Consider the following 21,283-nt stretch of genomic DNA (forward strand, 5'->3'; position numbering starts at 1 on the left):
GTTCACACCACCTCCGACAGACCGACAACCCCTGCTTTTATCTCCACCATCGGGATTCCCTTTCCTCCTTCCTTTCTCTTATCTCTCACAGCTTGTCTGAGTTAGCAGACTAGGCACTCTGAGAGTGGCGGAAAAAGGTAAGGGAATCCCCAAACTAAAAGTGTCTCTAACAAGATTTGATTCCACCACACCTTAAAATTAGACCAAATTATAATATGCTTGATCTTTCAAAACTTAATTACTACGTACATTGGTCTCAGAATATAAATTTTAAACTACCAAGTCTACTAAAATTGAATCAAACTAGCTAAACCATATGGTCAATTTATCAATGATAAAGAGAAAAGTTGAATCATATAAATTAATATATTGAATAAACTACAAATCTTGTAGAACAACCGTAAAAATTCATATTGTATCATATATTGCATACTCCCTTGGTTTTTTTTTAAACCCCCCCTTGGTGTTTAGTAAGTGTTACATTCATCAAATGCGTCCGTGTTTTAATTTATTAAGTGTTAAATTTCTTTTGGCAAAAAAATACATTATAAATTGAAATATTATATTTTTCTTTTTTCATGGTCACCCAAATCTACTGTTACTTTTTTTCATTATTTATTTCCTCTCATATTCATTACTTTTTAATAAACTATTAACCATGTGTTAAAAAAAAAACTATTAACCCTATTATTTTTCATTTATAATTTTTTAATAGTCATCTACCTGTCTTACCTCTTATTATATTTAAGTCAATTAAATTGTCTAAAACTATATATCGATTTTATTTTATTTTTATTTTTTTATTTTTGAGGAAAAACGGTTAGAAATATATTCATAAAGATCAATCTCCGCCAAAGACAAGAGGATTTGTGAAAACGGTTCAAGACATACATACTCATCACAACCTCTCGAGTTGTTACACTTATTAAAATAAGGATGGAGTATTTAACAACTATCTATATTTATATTTATATTTATACTTAGTATTTAAAAACATAAACCACAATTTTTTTATATGACACATGGCATCATAAGTCACTCAATACCCCATATAACACATGTGGAAGATTTCCCTAAAAATTGTTGAATTGTAAATTAATTCCCTATTTGCGTTGGTTTAAAAACTTATTCCCACAATATTGTCCACGTAGGTTTGGTAGATTATTTTTTTTTTTTTTTTTTTGCAAAGAACCGCTAACGGTGATAGATGTTCTATACTTATAAAACCGCTAATGTCGTTAGCGGTTCTTGTATTAGGTTGTTGTATAAGAAAATTTCACAAGTTAAAACTTAATATAAGAACCGCTAATGACGTTAGCGGTTTTATAACAAGTATAGAACCGCTATCACCGTTTGCGGTTCTTTGTAAAAAATTAAAAAATAAATAAATAAAAAAAACCTTTTTCCAATCCTACGTGGACAATATTATGGGAATAAGTTTTTAAACCGACGCAAACAGAGAATTAATTTACAATTCAACAATTTTTATGGAAATTGTTCTAACACATGTCACCTCCCTTAATATTTATATTCAAGTGAGAAAATGAAGTGTTCCATTTCCACCATAATAAAATAAAGTTCAATTAATTAGTACTTATTACATAAACATATGAATTATAATAAATATAATCTTTTCATCTCCTAGACTTTAAATATAATTTAAACTAATATATCTTTTCATATTTCACAATCTTCATGTATATATATCTAAATAAATTTCTTCATCTTCTTTCACAGTTTTACCATCCTCAGTCTTTTTTTTTCCTTTAAGTTTTAGAAATAAAGCAATTATTTCATATAATTAACCCTAAGTAATAACCCGTGTATTAAACGGGCCAAAAAGCTAGTTAAAATTGAATACGAAACCTCCCCAAAAAAAACATAATGAAAGGGATACTAAGTCCACCGCCAAAATGCTCACTAAAAGGAGACATATAATGACTCATGACTTCGTGCGTATAGAAAATAAAAAGGCCTTTGGGCTAATCCAGATTTGGGGATTAATTTTGGATGGTTAGGTTTCAATCTCCTCCCAATTGTTGTTGTGGGGGAATCGAACACGGGTCCTCCTTATCAAATATAGTTTCAATCACCACTACACCAACAATCAATTGGTAATACTCATTGATATATATGTCAACACCTCAACTAAACAATCAAACATTTGTCAATATTTCAAAAGAAAATACACTCCTTGAAAATATTTACATAAGTACTCATTCACGTACGACCTCTGACACTATTATGGTAATAAGTTAATAGCAATAGAGTATCATAGACATCTTCTCTTTCTTTAATTCCTTGTAAATAATTACTCACACATATTTGGGTTTAAAGTCATTGTCAACAAATTTGATATATCAAGCATTAATCATGTGTATAATTGTATATCTCCATTTCTAACAACCTCTTTATATTAACAAATTTGACTTCTTATCTTATTTGTGGGCCGTACGTAGTGAATTATAGACCATTTCACATCAGTCCATCACTCCATTGTCGTAAATCATTGTTATTTTGTATGATGTTAAAACAAACAACCTAATCAAAAAAATCTTATCTTATTTGCGGGCCGTGATGAATTCTAGGTCATTCCCCCAGGCCATCGCTCCATTATCTTAAAATTAGGACAGGTTATCATTTAAGGTGCGATTATATTATTAGATAATAATCAAAAAGTAAGATTATTAAGAACAAACCGATCAAATGTGGAATTATTATTCTTTTTAACAAATTATAGAATGATTTTCTCAAAAGTCATGTTTTACAATGAAATGAATCACATAATTCAGTTATCTTTTATAGATTCACTCTATTTGGATTAAAAAATAAGAGACAAATGAAGTAATTAATTGTAATAAATTAAGTCGTTATATTATACGACATTAAAATTTAAGGCACGGAATAGCTTAAAGTTTCTCTATACTCAATGGACATACATAACATATACGTAGTATATGTAAGGGTATAAAGTTTGTCAATTATCATAAATGTTAACTAGGGCTTGCTCCTGAAGAATTGATGCATCATGCATACATGCTGCATGCATGTAGTACTCAGATCCGTTGTCGAGAACCACAAATTGAAATAAAGTATAGTTGGTTGTATTACAATTTTATCCAACTAGTAATCAATATTAGTTTCTTCACAAACTTTTACAAAAATCGGGTATACAATAATTATTATACATTTATTATAAAGATCTCTTTAAGTGATAAAAAGTTACCCTTAAAATGAATAAAAGCTACTCGAATATGTATAAAAGTAACCCAATTCAAATAAAAATAATCTACACTTTATTGGTAAAAAATCACATTTTAAATGACTAATTCAAATATTAATGATTGAAAGTAATTTTATTACCCTTATAAAACTTTTCTTCTTTTGTGTATATAAAAAATCATATTACGTTCAAAGTTACCTAAAAAGGCAAAAAATTACCCTAAATTGGTGTAAACCAGATGTATAGGAGAGTCCTGCATTAAATCTCAACATATTCATGATTTAATTTGTTGGGCTCATGCTTTTGATAATTTCCAACTCAATACTCAATCATTGATTTGAGGCTACAAACTCCTGAAGAACAAGTTTTGGTTTTTGGCAAATGCCTCAATCATTAACCAAACCGACTCCTCTGAAAATCATTAAATCACCCTTTCTAGGAATGATCTGCTTATAGTAGTTATTATCAAATCATGATACAGTTTAACCTAACAAATTTGCGATTCTAATTAAAAAATCTACAATGGAGAAATTTGGGAGGTTGAGATTGAGAGTATTGAATAGAAGATTGAGGGAGGATGAGAGCAATGATATGGTTGTAATCGTGGAGAGAGATAAATTAATAAGGAGGGGCCCATTAACGGAAATAGTAACATATTCCATTAAACGGTAGCAAAAATGGTAGTAAAATAAAATAAAAGTTTAGATGAGTAGCAATAATCAAAATGATTCTTCAAGTGGTTGTAAACGTCAAATTTTTCAAAGTTTGGAAGTTTAGATGGGAATTAGAGAAGGAGGTTGCTGCGTCTTTGCACGTTTTTTTGCAAGCACCATCAATGCAATGTAAGCCCGAGCAACAGACCCCCTTGCCAATCCCACAAGCTACACCTTTGTCTTTGCACGTTTTTTTGCAAACACCATCAAAGCAATGTAAGCTCGAGCAACAGACCCCCTTGCCAAACCCACAAGCTTCACCTTTGGCTTTGCACAATCTTTTGCAAGCACCATCATAGCAGGTTGAGTCCGAGCAACAGACCCCTTTGCCAAACCCACAAGATTCACCAAGGTCTCGGCAAAATTTTCTGCAAACAAGGCCACTGAGGCGATTGCCAACATCATCAACTGTGTCGTGGCCACTACCACCACCACCACCATCAATCAGTACTTTTGCAAGCTCATCAAACTCCATGATGTTTGAGAGCGGAACTGATTCACCCACCATCATAAAGGCAAGGAGAATTATTAAACAAGCACACAACTTATTGTTATTCATATTGAATAATTGATTTCAATGTTTGATTTATTGTGTTGTAAAAGAGTTTAGAGCCTAATTTTATAGCCATGCACAACCTAATAATTGTGTCTAATCTATTTACAAGTGTATGGTTGATAATGCTTATAATTAACAATGTGAGTAATTTCTTTTTCTCAAGTTTATAGAGATGTCAATTGTCCAGCTAGTAATAATACGTAGATATTATGTTGAGATGAGAGTATGGTTAGCAGAAGTGCCACAGCCATTCTCATAGAAAGAGTTTTTTTTTTTTTTTTTTTTTTTTTTAATTTTTGACCAATCACTAAGTGACATGTGTCATCTTTCAAAAAAAAAAAGACAAGTTACCTAATTTACAAGTTATCGGTCACAAAAGATCAATAAAGGTGGGATTATTAAATAATAATCAAAAGTTGGGATTATTCACAGTGAATCGCCTAAAGGTGGGATTAATAAAATCATTTTTTTTTTAAAAAAAAAAACAAATTCTTTTTGAATAAATGTGTACTACTATATGTTTTTTTTAGGGTAATGCTATCATAGCTCCTAGGAGGCTAGGACTATATATAAGCTAGAGGTTATCAATGGGTGGGTCGGGCTGAGAGCAAAAAAGTAAGTTTATTCCTCAGGTCGGGCTAGAATATGTGTGCCCAAACTACCCAGGCCATGGGGGCTTTTCGGGCTGGACCAAAAAAATAACTAAAATTGCATAAAATTGATTTCCCAAGCTCGCCCAAATTTTTTATTTTTTTGGGCAGGGCCGGACCCGACCCAATTTTGGGCCGAAAAAATCTACCCAAAACCCACACTAAATTGGGCCAAGCTCGACTTGATCAGGCTGTCAAATTTCAAACTAAAACCTGTTAAACTGCCCGAAACAAACCGACCCAAATGAGAACCGAACTGATTAAAAACCGTTTTTTGAAACTGAAAACCGATCCGAACTGTATGTGAGTGAACCCGAAATCGAACCGATCCGAATAACGTTACACCGTATAAGAACCGAACCAGTTCTAAACCGAACTGGAAGCAAACCGAATAAAAAAAAAGAACTGAATTGTTTCTAACCCGAAACCGCTTTCAACCTAAAACCATTTGAATTGGGATAAAAACCGTTTACACTGAACCGTTAACAACCCGCAACCCGTTGCACCGAACTGTATATAAACCGAACCGCTTGCAAACCGAATCGTTTATGAAACGAATCGCTTATAAACGAATCGGCTACAAACTACTTACTATAAAGAGAATATTAAAATCAAGTTAAAAGGTGTTTTAAATGAAATTTAATTATGCACACATGTTTACTATCGATTGAGCATTATTATAAACTGAACCGAAAAAAAACTGAACTAGTTATAAACTGAACCGAAAAGAACCGAACTAGTTATAAACTAAACCGAAAAAGAACCAAACCAGTTATAAACTGAACCAAAAAAGAACTTAACTAGTTATAAACTGAACCGAAAAAGAACCGAACTATTTCTAACCCGAAACCATTCCCAACTCGAAACTGTTTGAACCCGGATAAATACGTTTACGCCGAGCCGTTAACAAACCACAACCCGAGCGTTAGAATCGAATATAATAGCATAAATGTAGGGAAATAATATCTTAATTTGATTTAATTTCCAAAAATTTCACGGATTATCTTTAACTTGATATAATTTCCAAAACTAATAATCATGATTTGATTATTTTTTACTTAGGGTGCACGGAAGTGTACACTAGCAGCATAAATTCAATATATACGCCTCATTACATTGAAGCAAAGATAATACAACTTCACCCAAAACACAAAAACAAATAGAGCAAGACAAGAGTGAAGAGAGAAGAGAGAAGAGAGAAGAGAGAAGAGAGGAGAGTTAAAGTCATGGATTCAACATTATCAATCACTCAAGTACGATTGAATAACTACGATGAAGAGATGAAAAATCTAACTGATTTATTAGCATTATACAACAATGTTTGTATTGATACGCGCTTCACTCCATTCTTATGCGTTACACCACGAGGTGCAACCGAGTTGATGAGATACGAAGATATGAAGTACAACACCGGCAATTGCAAGTTGTTTCAAGTCGGATTAAGTCTATGTGATGATGAAGGGAAGATAGGTGGTTGTTGGCAGTTCAATCTATGTGATCCTCGGACGTACGTTCAAGGCGAAACCACGAGTATATTTCACAAATTCAAAGTATGTAGGATTTCGTAACATTGTGGAAAAATTCCATGGAAAAATCAAGTGGGTTACATTTCATGGTATGTACGACTTAGCGTTCTTGATTAGTAGTGTGCTCGGATTGTCGATACCAAGTACGAAAGACCAATTTCTTGAACTAGTTAAGAGGGTTTTTGGAAGGTTTTACGATCTTAAAGCAATGGTTAAGCACTATGAGAACTACTTGGGTCCTTTGAGTGAATATGTGTTAGGATTGGGGAAAGTGACTCAAATGGTTGGGTTTAAACTACTCGGAAAGCGTCATCATGCAGGGTCGGATAGCTTAGCAACGGCTCAACTTCTAAGCAAGTTCTTTGAATGGGATTTGAAGGGATACTCTCGCTTCGAAAATTTTCAAGACTACACAAAGTTTGAAGGGATACTCTACGGCCTATCTCCATCTCAAATAAGTAATGCTACTGATATTCAAGAGGCTGTTCATATGCGTCATCATAATACAATGTATCTTCCTAACGCTCCTATGGTCTTCTATGCGCCTCGTAGTCCATTTTCGAGGATACAAGCTCCGCCGCATAAGGTAGTAAGAGATGTATTGGGCATCCCTTATGTTGTTTATGGTAATGTGCCCTCTATGGTACATGCTCCATCATCAAGTGTTGTAGTTTCTTCAATTCCCTTGTGTTGTTAATAAGAGATTTTATGTGTTGTTCTTTCACTGTTTATTTTTCAATGGAGATAGATTTTTTTTTCTATTTTTTTTATTATTAAATTTTTTTGGATAAAAGGATATGATAGAGAACAAAATTAATTTCACCTAATTTTGATAATCCAAAACAAAAAAGCAATAATATTAACTTACAATTTTACTAAATCCGTTTTTCAAATCTAGTTGTCACATTATTACACCTTTTAATTTAGTTGTCACATTTATTAGTTCTAACACAAAAAAGCAATAAATTGGAGCCTAACTTGCGTGAAAACTATCTCCGAGAATAAGTTTTTTACAGAGATGAGTAATCAAGGTAGACGATGGTGAAAGACTCGAGTAATTTCAAGCAGTACGTACCAATCGAGCATGAAAAAGTTTTGCATTTTAATCTGCCTTTTAAAACAATATTCTAATTCTAATATTCTAAAAGGCTAAGTCACACAATATATTAATTTAAGAATATTATATTCCAATCTCATGAAAACTGTACAATGACATGTATGAACTAATGAACACACTAATGGTACAAAGTTATATAAATCAGTGAACTATATATATATACATAGCAATGGATTTGCTTGTTGACTATACTGTCGCACAAATTCAATTTATATGAGTAATGTAAATGTAGACTACACACGAACTGTGCACATAACTGCAGTTTTGAAATCTAGCGGAAATTGGAAAGGTGTCCTGGTAATGAGAGATCTCCATGACATTTTTCTGGGGTCATAAATTTGCATGAACAGGATAGTGCCCCTTCTGCGATGCCTTGATCTTCGGATTGCTGACAATTCAACTCCCTGGAGGAGGGAGATCACATGGAGCTCTCCTCGAAGAGCTACGAAGCCAAATGGTGATCCATCCTGAGTTTTTCTTGGAACAGTTGATTCTTTTAACCACCGATTTGATGCCATGTTATATCTGTAACATTTTCAAGTACAAAATGGAATCACACAAGAAAATATAAATAATCATTTATGTCACACAAACATATACTCTGTAATAACATCTTCCTGTAAATCATGAAAATGTTCAATTATACTTGACAAATTATGAATCAACAAAATCAATTTGTTTGAAAAGGAAAGACAAATAGTTTCTGTTCTGTGCCATGATTGCCAGTTATTTGTAGCATTCCATGTCCAGCATTATTTGCCCTTTTCAGTTAGAAGTAGAAGTATTACTCTACATCAGAAAAGGTTCAGAATACAACTGAAGGGACAGGACACAAGAGGCACTAACTGTAAAGTTAAAAATAAAAAAAATAAAATAAAATAAAATAAAATAAAATAAAATAAAAAACCTTCTCTAGGCTTTTGCTTTCTAACTTCTAAGGTTCTCCGAGTAACTTCTAAGGCTTCATAACTTGCTGAAAAGGTGTTCGCAAACATAAGATGCTTTACTAAAGTTCATGTACTCTTTGAAGCGGCAGGAAGATGTGAGGTTTGCTAAGTTACTCACAGGTTCAGCGAGGTCTTATACACGGGCTTTGTGGCCAAATCTCCAAACACACCTCAAAATGAAAAACAAACACCCACATTTTATTCAACGCATTAGAAATTCATTTAAGGAAAAACACTGCACAAATTGAATTAGTACCTATTCTGTCATCTAAAGCAACCAAGGAACACCAGGCCATAAGGTCATATAAAATGTACCAGCAAAGGATGTTTCTGGGGATTTTTATTAGGAAGATGAATAATCTACACCACCAGAAATCTACCTAAGAACATACTGGAAAATGCATGCTACGAGGAATCATGATTTGACTTCAATATCATAAATGGAAATTAATTCAAAGACGATCATGAAAGCAATAGACACGGGAAGATTCTACATAAAGATAAATCACATAAATAGCCTAAACTAGAAGCTTTACACTTAAATTTGACGACAAAATGGCATAATAATCATGATTTTGCATCGTTTAAATATCACAAGAAAAGCCTTGAGCAATATCATTTTAATGCGTCGCCAACTTCAATAGTGCATAAAATGCACATTGCAACACTAGCAAGCATCATCATATATGTAATAGGCACTAGCAACAGTAGAAGCACTTCAAAAGTTTGAAGGGATACATCTGAACAAAGAAACAGAGCCACAAAACAGAATTCTGTACTCAAAAATAAAAAAAGCAGATACAAAATAATCAGCAAAACCTATTCTAGGTCAAACCAGACTCATCTCTAATCCAAGAATACAGATCAGACTTCTTGACAACTTTCCTGCTGATTATCACAACACTTTTTGTAAATCAAAATTTGAGCTTATTGGCAGCTGATTTTCATTATTGATAAGAATCTGTTAAGATTTCATGTGAGAAACTTTAAAATAAGTCATGGCATAATTAAAAAGAACAAGTATATGCCTCACTTAACTTAATTTAAAATACGCATAATACACACAAGAAATAGAGGATAGAACTACTCAGAACAGGTAATTTGGTTAAAAGATGGCTAATTTAATCTAAATAAACAAATGTACCCACAATAACAATGCAAACATTCTGATAAATCAAATTTTCACAAACTCTTTCCTTCTAAACAACCTTCATCGGTGGCCAAACCCACACATATTCATGCACCACAACTAGATAATCAACTCTTCAAATATACTATGACTCCAGTCAACAACAGAAAAAAAGCATTTGCTTAGTAATCCTCAATAAATGCAGTTGCAGTTGCACAGTCTTACTGCACAGTCAAACATGACATCACTCACATCAGTGTAAGAAACCATGCAAATGTAATAACAAGCTCAAGTGCTCAACTAATCTCTCCCAAAACATTTCATTCCCAAGTTTTATTTACAGAAATATTTTAGTTTTGACACAGTAACACATCCATTGTCATTCCCCTATCCTAATCCTAATCCAAACGGTTTAGTACTATTACTCTACATACAAACAACTGATCCATTCACAATCCTAAATTACAATGCAATCACATAATCACCATTACTAAAAATCAGGAAAATCCCTTTTCTCTGTCAATATCACTCCTCTAAGTCCTCCCTAATCTGACAAGGCAACACTCCAAAACAAACTTCTAGAGTTCTAAGCACACAATATACATAAAACAACAAGACAGGTATCATCTAATAGATTTAACTTGAACATTCGTAGCAACACACTCCATCCCCAACAAATTGAACTAAAAATTCATGTAGAACACTTCACATTAGGCACAGCATCGACAAAAAGACCAAGCACACCAATTCAATTTGATTTAAGATGCTCATAGCAGCAAGGAATCAACAATATGACAGATAAAACTACTCAAAATGGGTGATCTACTATTCTTACCGACAAGAACACAAAAGGATGGCTAATTCACTCTACATAACCAACCATGCCCACAATAACATATTAATAATGAAAACATATTAGGAATTACATCTTACATTTGGTATACCTAGATAGCTTTGCATGCGGAGTATAAATTAGAGTTGTGTTAGATAAGTTAACCTCATGCTGTGGAGTCGATTTAGGTTTAAGCTAGAAGGCCAAGGCAGGTAGATTTTCTAACATTGCATCGTAATTATACTGCCTTACCCTAAAACTTGATAAAACATTCTAACAAAATCAACTTCTAGTTGAGATCTTTCAAGCAACCAACTTAACATCTAAAAATGGCCAAAGGCAGGCGCAACACTGTTCTATACTAATAGTCGTTCAGACATTCTAAAGACTCCAACAAACAAGAGAATAAAGCAATTACTTAATATAATGCTCCAAACAAAGCATTAGCAGATTTAGCACACTTCACATCAGGCACAGCATCGACATAAAGACCAAGCACACCCATTCAATTTGATTCAAGATGCTCATAGCAGCAAGGAATCAACAATGTAACAAATACTCAAAATGAGTAATATACTATTCTTATCTACAAGAATCCAAAAGGATGGCTAATTTAACCTACATAACCAATCGAGCCCACAATAATATATTAAACATATTAGAAAACATATCTTACATTTGGACATTTGGTATGTCTAGATAACTCCACTTACGGGGTGAAAATTAGAGTTGTATTAGGAAGGTTTACCTAATGCAGCGGAGTCAATTTAGGCTAAAGCTAGAAATCTAACGCAGGTAGACTTCCTAGCATTGCATTGTATTTATATTGCTTGACAATTGATGAGAAGATTATGCCTTACCCTAAAACTTGACAAAACATTCTAACGAAATCAACTTCTTGGCAGTATCTTTCCTTGCAACCAACCCAGTATCTAAAGCTGGCCAAAGGCACGCGCAACACTATCCTATACTCATAGTCCTTGAAACATTCTAAAGACTCAAATTAACAAAAGAATAAAGCAATTACTTTAACATAATCCTCCAAACAAAGCATTAGCACACTGCCACACTCTAATTACACTAAACATACACAATTAATCATCACCAATTGTTGTACACTTAATTAACAATGCAAACAAATAATCAACTTTAAAAACTACTATCAAATAGAGTAACAAAATTTTAAAAATTTGTAATAAAGATGATGAAATTTCACCTGAGAATGTCATTCCCATCAAGCATAAACACCCTAGGCAATTTCTTACCTGCCTCCTCCTCATCATCAATCACCACAACCTTTCCAAGCCTAGCTCTCTCCTCATCCCCCCACATATCCCCAACCTCCCTCCACCGCCCCGCCCCCGCCTCCGTTCCACCACCACCATTCTCCAATTCCAACACCACCACATCCTTATAATACTCATCCACCGGCAAAACACCATTAATCGTCCTCGCCTCGCCGTACCCGCCCATCACCCAAAACTCCCTCCCACCACCCACACTAAACCCAACACACCCGGCCCGTGACCCGGGAAGGTCAGCAAGTGGGGCCCACTCATCCCTCTCAACATCATACACCTCAGAAAACCCGACCCGTGACCCGGCTGCCCCGAACATCGCATGCCTTGACCCACCTCCCGCCACCACAATCCTCCCACCCGCCACCGCCGCCGCCGCAAGGGACCCACGTGGGGTGATCATGGGTGCGAGTGGGACCCACATCCCAACCGCCATATCGAGCCGGAAAACAGACGCAGAAGCAATGGGCCGATCAATCGGAAAAGACCGGGTATCAAACAGTGACCCGCCCAACACATACAAATTCGGCCCAATAGCAAGAGAAGCGAAGTTAGAGAGAGAGTAAACATGTGGGTTGATGGGCATGGGAGGAAGTTGGGCCCAAGCTAAATGGGTCGGGTCAAAGAGATAAGGGGAAGAAAGAGAAGGGTCATCTGGAAAAAGACAGAGGAGGTGAGAGAGTGAAGAAAGAGGAAGATGATTATGGCGAAGAGAAAATGGGGTTTTTGATGAGTAGAAATTACGCCATGATTTACAGATTGATTTCAATCTGCCATGAAAAGGGTATGGTATGAAAGAGAGGATCAAAGCAGAGAGATCGTTTGGAAGGGTTGGAATTAAAGTTAGGGTTTCATCAATTTGGAGGATTTTTGATGAATCCGCCATTTTTTATTGCAATTCAAGCTTTTTCCAAACCCTTCTTCTTCGATTTCTCTCTCCTCAATTTCTGGAAATGATGTAGTGAGAAAACAGGGGAAATGGAATATGCGGTTTTTTTGATTTCTGGAGAAATTTGTTTGATTGAAACTAAGAATGTGTCTTATCTTGGTTTTAATTTTTAAAGATGAGGAATTTATTAATTAATTATGGGTCTTTTTATTAATTAATTGTGGGTGTTATTATTATTTAATGGGAAAATTTTAGGACATAGTTGCTGAGATTGTGACATGTGGCAGGCTGCTGGGTCTTGTACTTGTGAGAGTGTATATGGCAGGATAAGATTGGATAAATTTGATCAGTTGACTTTTGGAAATTTGTGTATAATATTTGACAAAAAATAAAATAAATAGGATTTGTGTAGTCAATAAGTCTTGCATAACGTGGGTATATGTTAATTTTATTGTAAGACGGTCAATTTGAGGGTTCGATACAAGTATTTGTCAAGTGCTAAATGATACTCTTTTATACGAAGCACATGGTTATGTTCACTCATGTACAAATATCTAATCTTGGGACTAGCTAACTAGGGTTTTTATTAATTAGCCAAATCGAGCAAATTAGGTACGTATTGTATTACTTAGTGATCGATCAAGTTTTAAACTCTTGTGATCAATGTAATCAAATTGAGTTAGGCAAGCTTTGAACCACAGTCAATGATTTGTTCAAGCTATTACATTTAACTCATTAATTAATAATACGGAGTATAGATTAACATGTGTATTGGAGGCTCGGAGCTTAATTAATTAATTTGGTTATGTATTGAGCCTAACAAGCTAACTAATTTCTAAAGAGACTTTTCTTGTACATGTCTTTTGTATTAGCGAATAAGTTCGTGTAAAGTAAATATGCTTTATTCCCCAATAGTTTGTTTATTAATGTTATTGGTTAAACTTAAATCTATGTGAAGTTGTTGATATTGACCTAAATTATATTGGTCATGTTCTTAAAAAGCTAAACAATTTGACTGAAAAATTACATGAATCTTAAAGTATATTATAAGGAAGATATTCTACGTACTCACCACTTTTACACATACAACTATCTATCAATAATAAATAAATAATTTATTTAATTTATAATTATATTAAACCAAAGTTGTAAGAAAAAATCTTGGCGAAAATCACTCACTTGCTCTTCTAATATTATCTGACCTTTAAGTTAGGCAATAATATATTCTACAAAAAAGAACAAATACCTAAAAACTATAGATGACTTAATTATTTTTAGTTAAACAATTTAGGATTGCAATATTCTATATTCCCCAACATATCTAATATCTAGTTGATAGAGATATCTATTTGATAATGACTTTATCAACTAGATATATTGAGACACATTACAGCTCTACAGTTTTTAAATTTTAATTAGACATAATTAAGTCATCTAAAGTTTATAGGTATGATCTTTTGGTCGAATACATTTTTTTTTTTACATGGTGTAACTTAGTTAAAGTAACATGATTTTATTCATCCATCTATAATATTATTATTACTACCAAAAAATGATAATTGTAGTGGTATAATGCACAATGTTTCATTTTATACCGATGTTTCAATGTAGATTCCTCCTTAATTTTCGTTAAGTTCCTACTCTTTGCATGGCAATAGCGTTTTCCATATGCACGCAGCACGCTCACGCGGCGTTTACTTTTGCAAGGTAATAATGTCCCCAAAAAGTCTATGTTGTTATCGTAATAATCATATTATTATTTTTCAAAAAAAAAAAAAAATCATATTATTATTATTTCAACCAAAATAATTATAACTTCACATCCTATTTGAAAAAGTCAATATACAAATAAAAATGTTGATTTTATACTTTACACCGGGGTAAGTCCGCAACTCTTCAAATTTAAATCTGAGCAATTTAATCAACAATTACGAGAAAATGTAAATAAAAATTAATTTGTAAAACTGAACTACGAAGTATTCTTGCATTGTATCTTGATGTCACATTTACATAAATAAACAGAAAATATAAAATAACTGACTTTGAAAATATAAAATAATTGACTTTTATTTGGTGTACAAAAAAAACCAAAAAAAAAACCTTCACTGTCTAAATGGTCAATCATTCACATGATTTTACATGTAAATTACACATATTACTAACACCATATAGTAAACCAAGTATGCCCCCTTTGTGTCACCATGCATTATATATGTATACCTAAAACACATTACTCTCACTATATAATATAAATTCATAATTATAGTAACCCAACTTCAAAATTCAAAATTATGTCCAAAAAATTAATGAGCCTCCCTACGATAATCAAGCTTCTATTTATCATGGTTTTGTTGCTTATTAGTCATGGTGGTTTAATAAAAGGAGCAAATAGCAGATTGTTAAATCACAAGTTTGATGATAATCATAAAATTCATCAGGTGATCAAGTGGTTGGAAATGAAAGCTCACGAAAATCCTCCAATTGAGGTTAAGGTAGCTAAATCCACTCCCCCTCCATCACAATCAAATCCAACAACTTACATCCCTTTTTCTCCTCCTCGATCATAGGACTTTGAAGAAGCGGCCTAAATTCTATTCAGTTTAATTATTATTACTCTCTCCGTTTCATTATAGTATAAGCTAAGTTATGCTTCCTTTTTTTTTTTTTTAGGACAGATGTTTTGATGAGGTAAATATTTTTAGAGCTTTTAATTAATATTGTCAATGTATGATGGATTATGGATGTCAAGTTATTTAAGCTATTTTCTTTTCTATATATCTGAGTTATAGTTATTTTTGTTTATTTTCGTTTTTTTCTGTAAAAAACAACCAAAGTTCAATTCACCATCTAAATGGACAATCTTTTACATGGATTCATGTATATATAAATACACACATCACTAAAACATATAGTATGCCAGTATAATCCCTTTTTGTCACCATATTTATATATGTATACCTTGTCAAACACATGCTTACTCTTACCATGCATATACGAAGTATATAACTAGCACTATATGCACGCAATGCTTTAAATTTTTATTTAATTTTAACTATATATTACGATTTGTCATACATATAAGGGAAAAAATAATTAAAGATACATTATTACATGGAAATAAATATATTAATTCGTGAATATGAAAGTATAAATTAATTAATTGTTGGAATTTGGAATTTAGAATGTATACCCTCCATTCCTTAAAAATTGACACATATGTCAATGCATACTAGTTTGACCTTGTCCGGATATATATGATTAAATATTAGTTAGATTATAAAAAACTTGATATTGTGAAACTAACTTTATATTAATACTTATTTCACAATATATTTCATGATAATTTTTTTTTATTTTACTTAAAAAAATATAGTCAAAGTTAGTATATGAGTAGTGAAAAAGTAAAACGTGTTAATTCTTTAGGAACGGGGGAGTATAAATTGTTGATTTTATAAACATAATATAAATAATGTAATTTATTTAATAAGCAATTATTTTAAGTAATTGATTTTTATTTTATTTAAATCTTTACTACGGAGTAATTGATTAATATTTCATTTTAATTTGCTGATTAATTAATCTTTCCTTTTTAATCACTAATTGATAAATCTTTACTTTTTATTTTCTAATTGATTAAACTTTCCTTTTTATTTGCTAATTGATTAATCTTTCCTTTTTTTCCCTTTATATTATAAACTTTTCCAATTTTAAAAGAAGAGGGGTGTTGTGGTCATTTTAGGTGCACATCACAACCTCCCCCTTTCAATTATATAATATAGATATTTATTCATTATCATAGTAACCCTACTTCATAATTCAAAATTATGTACAGGAAAATGAGCCTCCCTACCATAATCAAACCCTTATTTATCATGCTTTTGTTGTTTATTCTTGGTTTTACACAAGGAGCAAATAGCAGATTGATAAATCAAAAGTTTGATGATCATTATAACATTTATCAGATGATCAAGTGGTTGGAAATGATAGCTCATGAACATCCTCCAATAGAGGTCAAGGAAGCTAAAGTCCCTTCCCCTCCATCAGGGTCAAGTACACCAACTTACATCCCTATCTTGCCTCCTGGCATGATGATAAGGATTTGAAGAAGCGGCCTAAATTAAATTCTATTCAGCTTAATTATTATTACTCCCTCCGTTCTATTTTTATGTAATACAACCTGTTTCGGGGTTTTCTGATGTCCTGCGGGAGAGTTACAATTCCGAGACTGGAACCGGACGTCTGTACCTGCAAAATAACGGAGACTCCTGAGAGCTCCGCCTCCAACGGTCAAGTTAGTACCTGATTAAGGAGTAATCAATACAGAAAGTAAAGTAATGAGATCTCTCTAGGTGAGAGTGCTTAGTGTTGGTAATCTGCGTTGTTAGCGTGATTAGCCGGTTGTTAATAAGTCTGTTCTTCTCTGCTTGATCTCTTAATTATTCGGTTGTTTTTTTGTTCCCTGATTAATGAGGATTAATCGAGTATTTATAGCCTTGGGAAGCGTGCAACTCTCTAGGCTTAAGGTAAACCTAGGGCTGATCGGGCCTCTAGACTGAAATGGGCCTTGATGGCCGGTTGTCCCACTTGGCATGGGTGGACACGTGGCGTGTCTTAAGTGGTCCGTGGAGGACGTATCTGTGACTGACACGTGGCAAGCTCCTGTTGGCCTTCGTGAAGGACACGTGGCGGAACCTGGTTGGTCCACTTGTCAGACGGTGATTGGTGGATAAAAATCCCCTAATCATTTGCCCCTCACAGGTGGCACGCGACTGGTCACGTGTCGCCTGTGACAGGTGTCGCACGGTGACAGGCGACGGCCCGTTACAGGTGTCACCTTGCAGACGGCCGAGAGATTTTCCCGCCCAAATTTGAATTTGGAAGCGACCCTTCGCCTTCTCATTTTGCCTATAAAAGGAAGTGCTGACTTCGGTCATTTTCACATTTGAGAACTTTTGCGAGAACATTCGGACCCCTGAACTTGCTCTGACATTTTCGGACTTTTTCTGCCTACCGCCTGTTCTGACAAGCCGACTGACCCGAACTTCCAGGACTTCATCAACCGTCACCCGTTCAGGTAACTCAGTTCTCTTACTCTTAATTTTCTTTTTATTTTTTGAAATGGCACCATGGAAGCACACGACACGCCCTAAGTTAGTGATCAGCCGGTCACCGGGGACGGCTGAATCTAGGACTAGGAGTGCCGCCTGCCCTTTTCTGGACCCATCTTTGCCCTTTATACAAAGTCCGACTGAATCTGTGTCTATGCAGAACGTGATGGCCAGAACAAAAAAGACTGCTATGATATCAAACTCAGACGGCTCCTCCCAAAGGGTGCTCCTTAGCGAAACATCTGACCAGGCGCCAGATGTAGAACGAGGCGACTGTCAAGCTGACAGTGCTGAGAGAGGGACCAAGGTGTTCCCTTCTCATCTAACCGTGGACATGTCTAATTTTCCTTCTGCTCCTTCTAAGGGAGAGGAGGCGGGCCCCTCTAGGAGAGGGGAGGAGTCGTCCTCTTCGGACTCGTCAGGGGACGAGTCCGAATCCAGCTCTTCTGACCATAGTTCTTCTGGCTCAGAAGAAAAACATAGCCGCCTACAAGAGGCGAGAAGTTCTCATGCAGTGGAGAAGGGGGATAATTGGGCAGAGCCGTCCGCCTCTTACAGAGAGGAAAACGCCCCCTACTACTGCAGGGTGCCCCGGGGCCGGATTGCAACCATGCGAGACAACGTGGCGAGCTTTATTGCTAACCACAAAATGGGCCCGGAGTATTTACTGTTTGTGCCGGATCCAGAAGATACTGTCGTCTGGCCGGCTGGTACCAGCTATGGTGACGGCTGCTTTGGCTGCTATGTGGCGGCCATCAAAGCTGGACTGCGCTTCCCATTACATCCGGCTGTTCAGCGGATTTTAGATGGGTATGATCTGGGGTTATGGCAGTTAGCCCCCAACTCTTGGGTAAACGTACTCGGCTATGTGGCCGGGTGCGAACTGAACGGGGTGGAGCCAAGTTTTGAGGCTTTCGCCCACATGAACTATCTCAGCCGGACCCCCAAGTCGGGAGGTACCGGCTGGTATCAATTGACAAGCCATAGGGGTTACCTCATGACGAGAGGTAAGGCAAACAAATGGAAGGATTGGCGGAACACCTTCCTTATTATCGAGAGTTCAGACACGGAGCTGAACAAACGTTTTAATAAGTGGAACAGGGATCCACCTCTTCTCGCAGGCGGCCGCAGCATGCCGCCTGTTCCCCCAAAGGCTAAAAAAGAGATCCTAGACAAAGGACTCTTCAAAGTAGAGACTAGGGTGAACTCTACTTCAGGGGTACGAGAGCAAGTACCCCTAAATTGCGTCCCGAGCTTCAAGTGGCTCTATGACGAGTACTTCTTGGCCGCCTGTGGCCTCGGCAGTCGGTGCTCTAGAGGTAGCCGGCCTGACGAATACTCTGTTTTTTCACGCCTTGTTTACTTGGAATTTTTACTAACTTTGCTGTTTATTTCTTTCAGCCGACGCCATGAGTAAAATAACAGCATCTAAGACTGCGGCGGCCATGCTGCGGGTCTCACTAATGAAGCAGTCGTATGTCGACTCCCCCAGCAAGGAGGCACCCTTGGTAAGCTTTGAAAACTCCTCCTTTTAGTTGTATTATGCATATACTAACTCTTTTTGTTTTCAGTCTGGCACTCCAAGGGCTTCTTCCTCGCAACAGCCGGACCCCAAGGCCCGGAGGACGACTGTTGCCAGCTCTCCTGGGTCTTCCAGGAAAACAGTGGCGGCTGAGAAGCAGCCGGCCACTTCTTCAAAAACCCAGGCGGGGCCGCCTAGATGTATGGACCCTCGCTTGTAAAAACTCACCCTTGCTTCCTTCTTGATTAGGTCTAACTTGTTTTTTCCTTTCGCTTAATGCAGCCGGCCCCCAGGGACTTGACTTGGTTGAGGTAGCCAAGTCAATGGTTAAAATAGTTCCTCCATCTGACAGGGAGGCGGTCAAGGGTGCCGGCACCCTTGACCTCGATGGAATTTCGGGGATCCTAGCTGAGGTATACTTAGCACCTTTTTGAGCTTTTGAGTTCCAGGACGCCTGTTAACTCTTTTGATTGGAAACTGACGCCTGTTTTTCTTTGTACTTAGGCCCTGCTCCGAGTCAACAGCCTTCGCAAGCCGATTGATCGGAAAAACAAAGAGGTAAAGGCCGCAAAGGCTATGGCCGCCTCCAGCTGTGATAAGGCAATGTTTCAAATTGCCCAAAATGAAGTACTGACCCTTGATCTTCTTTATTATCAGGCGCAGGCGACCGCCGCTGTTCGGGCTCAGCTAGAGACGGCCCAAAAGAAGGTTGACGAGCTGGAGGGGACCGTCACCAAACTTAAAACCGAGCTGAAACCCCTTCGCCAAAAAATGCACTCTTACGAAGCCATGGAGAAATCTTTGGCTAACGTAAAAGAACGCCTGGTGAACCAGGAGAAGAGTCTTACCCAAGAGCTCTCGGACAAGGCCGAGCAAGAGAAACAAGAGCTCGTTCGGGAGATGGTGGAAGACTCCGCCCAAATCCAACGCATGACCTGGGAACGACTGTTCCCCAGTGCCGACTTTGCCTCATGGGAAAGAACGTACCGCCAGTGTTCGGAAATATATAATCAACAGATCCTGGCGGCTGCTGAAGAAGAGGCGATGGACGTTGCGTTGGAGGAGGAAGAGCCGGTTGTGGCGCTTGTGCCACTTGGGGGTAAGGCATCAAAAAATGATGCAGCTAAGGCCGAGTCCAGCAAGAAGAGTGCTGACCAGGCGGCTGCTGCTGATACTGAACTGCCCCCTTCTTAAGCTTTAAGTATATTTTTTTCTTTTCACGGCCTGCGTGCCGTTTGCTTTGTAATTACCCGGCCAGGGGGCCGGGGTTTTGAATATTCTGCTGGTCTTTTATGGCCGGCTCATTTTAATCAAATATTTTGTTTTTGTTCAAATTTGTCTAAGTATTTGAAGTTTGCTCACTTGACCGACTGTTGTGTATGGCCAAACGTTTAGACAGGTAAGTATGCCGCCTATGCCCCTGGACGACTGGTTGTCTGTTTCCAGGATAGATGATCAGTCGGCCATTTAATCAATCGGTATTCGAACTCTTTATTCAATTTGACCAAGTAAATAGAATTACCTAGTAGCCAAGGATTTTAAGTAGGAAAACAAGCGGCGGGTACCGGTTGTTTCCCTTTATTGCCAATGTTGGCTTTAAACTCGTTATTTTTTAACCTAGCAAGAGTATTGGTTGAGAGCCTTAAAAACAAGTGGACGACTCATACCTTTTAGGCTTCATACTAAGTTTGAGTGACTATTAAGTTAACATAGGAGTTACTTAGTCTTTGTCACAATCTTGATTGAGTAGTAGAGGTGTCAGGCGGCGTAGGC

The 21,283-nt window shown here is 36.2% G+C and overlaps 2 protein-coding genes across 2 annotated transcripts; one reads left to right on the forward strand and one right to left on the reverse strand.

The window, feature by feature from the left end:
• The first annotated feature begins 6,368 nt into the window (after nucleotides 1-6,368).
• On the forward strand, nucleotides 6,369-7,365 carry LOC110732944 (putative CCR4-associated factor 1 homolog 8). Its single transcript, XM_021912930.1, has 2 exons — nucleotides 6,369-6,612; nucleotides 6,701-7,365. The coding sequence occupies exons 1-2, from the start codon at nucleotides 6,369-6,371 to the stop codon at nucleotides 7,363-7,365; spliced, it is 909 nt and encodes a 302-aa protein (XP_021768622.1).
• Nucleotides 7,366-7,832: 467 nt separating this feature from the next.
• On the reverse strand, nucleotides 7,833-13,066 carry LOC110733151 (F-box/kelch-repeat protein OR23-like). The gene is made up of 2 exons (XM_021913175.1): nucleotides 11,910-13,066; nucleotides 7,833-8,310 (listed from the first exon to the last, which is right to left on the reverse strand). The coding sequence occupies exons 1-2, from the start codon at nucleotides 12,875-12,877 to the stop codon at nucleotides 8,019-8,021; spliced, it is 1,260 nt and encodes a 419-aa protein (XP_021768867.1). The 5' UTR covers nucleotides 12,878-13,066; the 3' UTR covers nucleotides 7,833-8,018.
• Between the last annotated feature and the right edge of the window lie 8,217 nt (nucleotides 13,067-21,283).

Source organism: Chenopodium quinoa, unplaced genomic scaffold (assembly GCF_001683475.1).
Source record: "Chenopodium quinoa cultivar QQ74 unplaced genomic scaffold, ASM168347v1, whole genome shotgun sequence".
Taxonomy (NCBI): Eukaryota; Viridiplantae; Streptophyta; class Magnoliopsida; order Caryophyllales; family Amaranthaceae; genus Chenopodium; species Chenopodium quinoa.

Excerpts from the sequence above, each read along its gene's own strand:
- LOC110732944 (XM_021912930.1), top strand. The coding sequence starts at position 6,369 with ATGGATTCAACATTATCAATCACTCAAGTACGATTGAATAACTACGAT. Across the intron at positions 6,613-6,700 it reads TGATGATGAAGGGAAGATAG|GATTTCGTAACATTGTGGAA; the intron begins GTGGTTGTTGGC and ends CAAAGTATGTAG.
- LOC110733151 (XM_021913175.1), bottom strand. The coding sequence starts at position 12,877 with ATGGCGGATTCATCAAAAATCCTCCAAATTGATGAAACCCTAACTTTA. Across the intron at positions 8,311-11,909 it reads GATGGGAATGACATTCTCAG|ATATAACATGGCATCAAATC; the intron begins GTGAAATTTCAT and ends AAAATGTTACAG.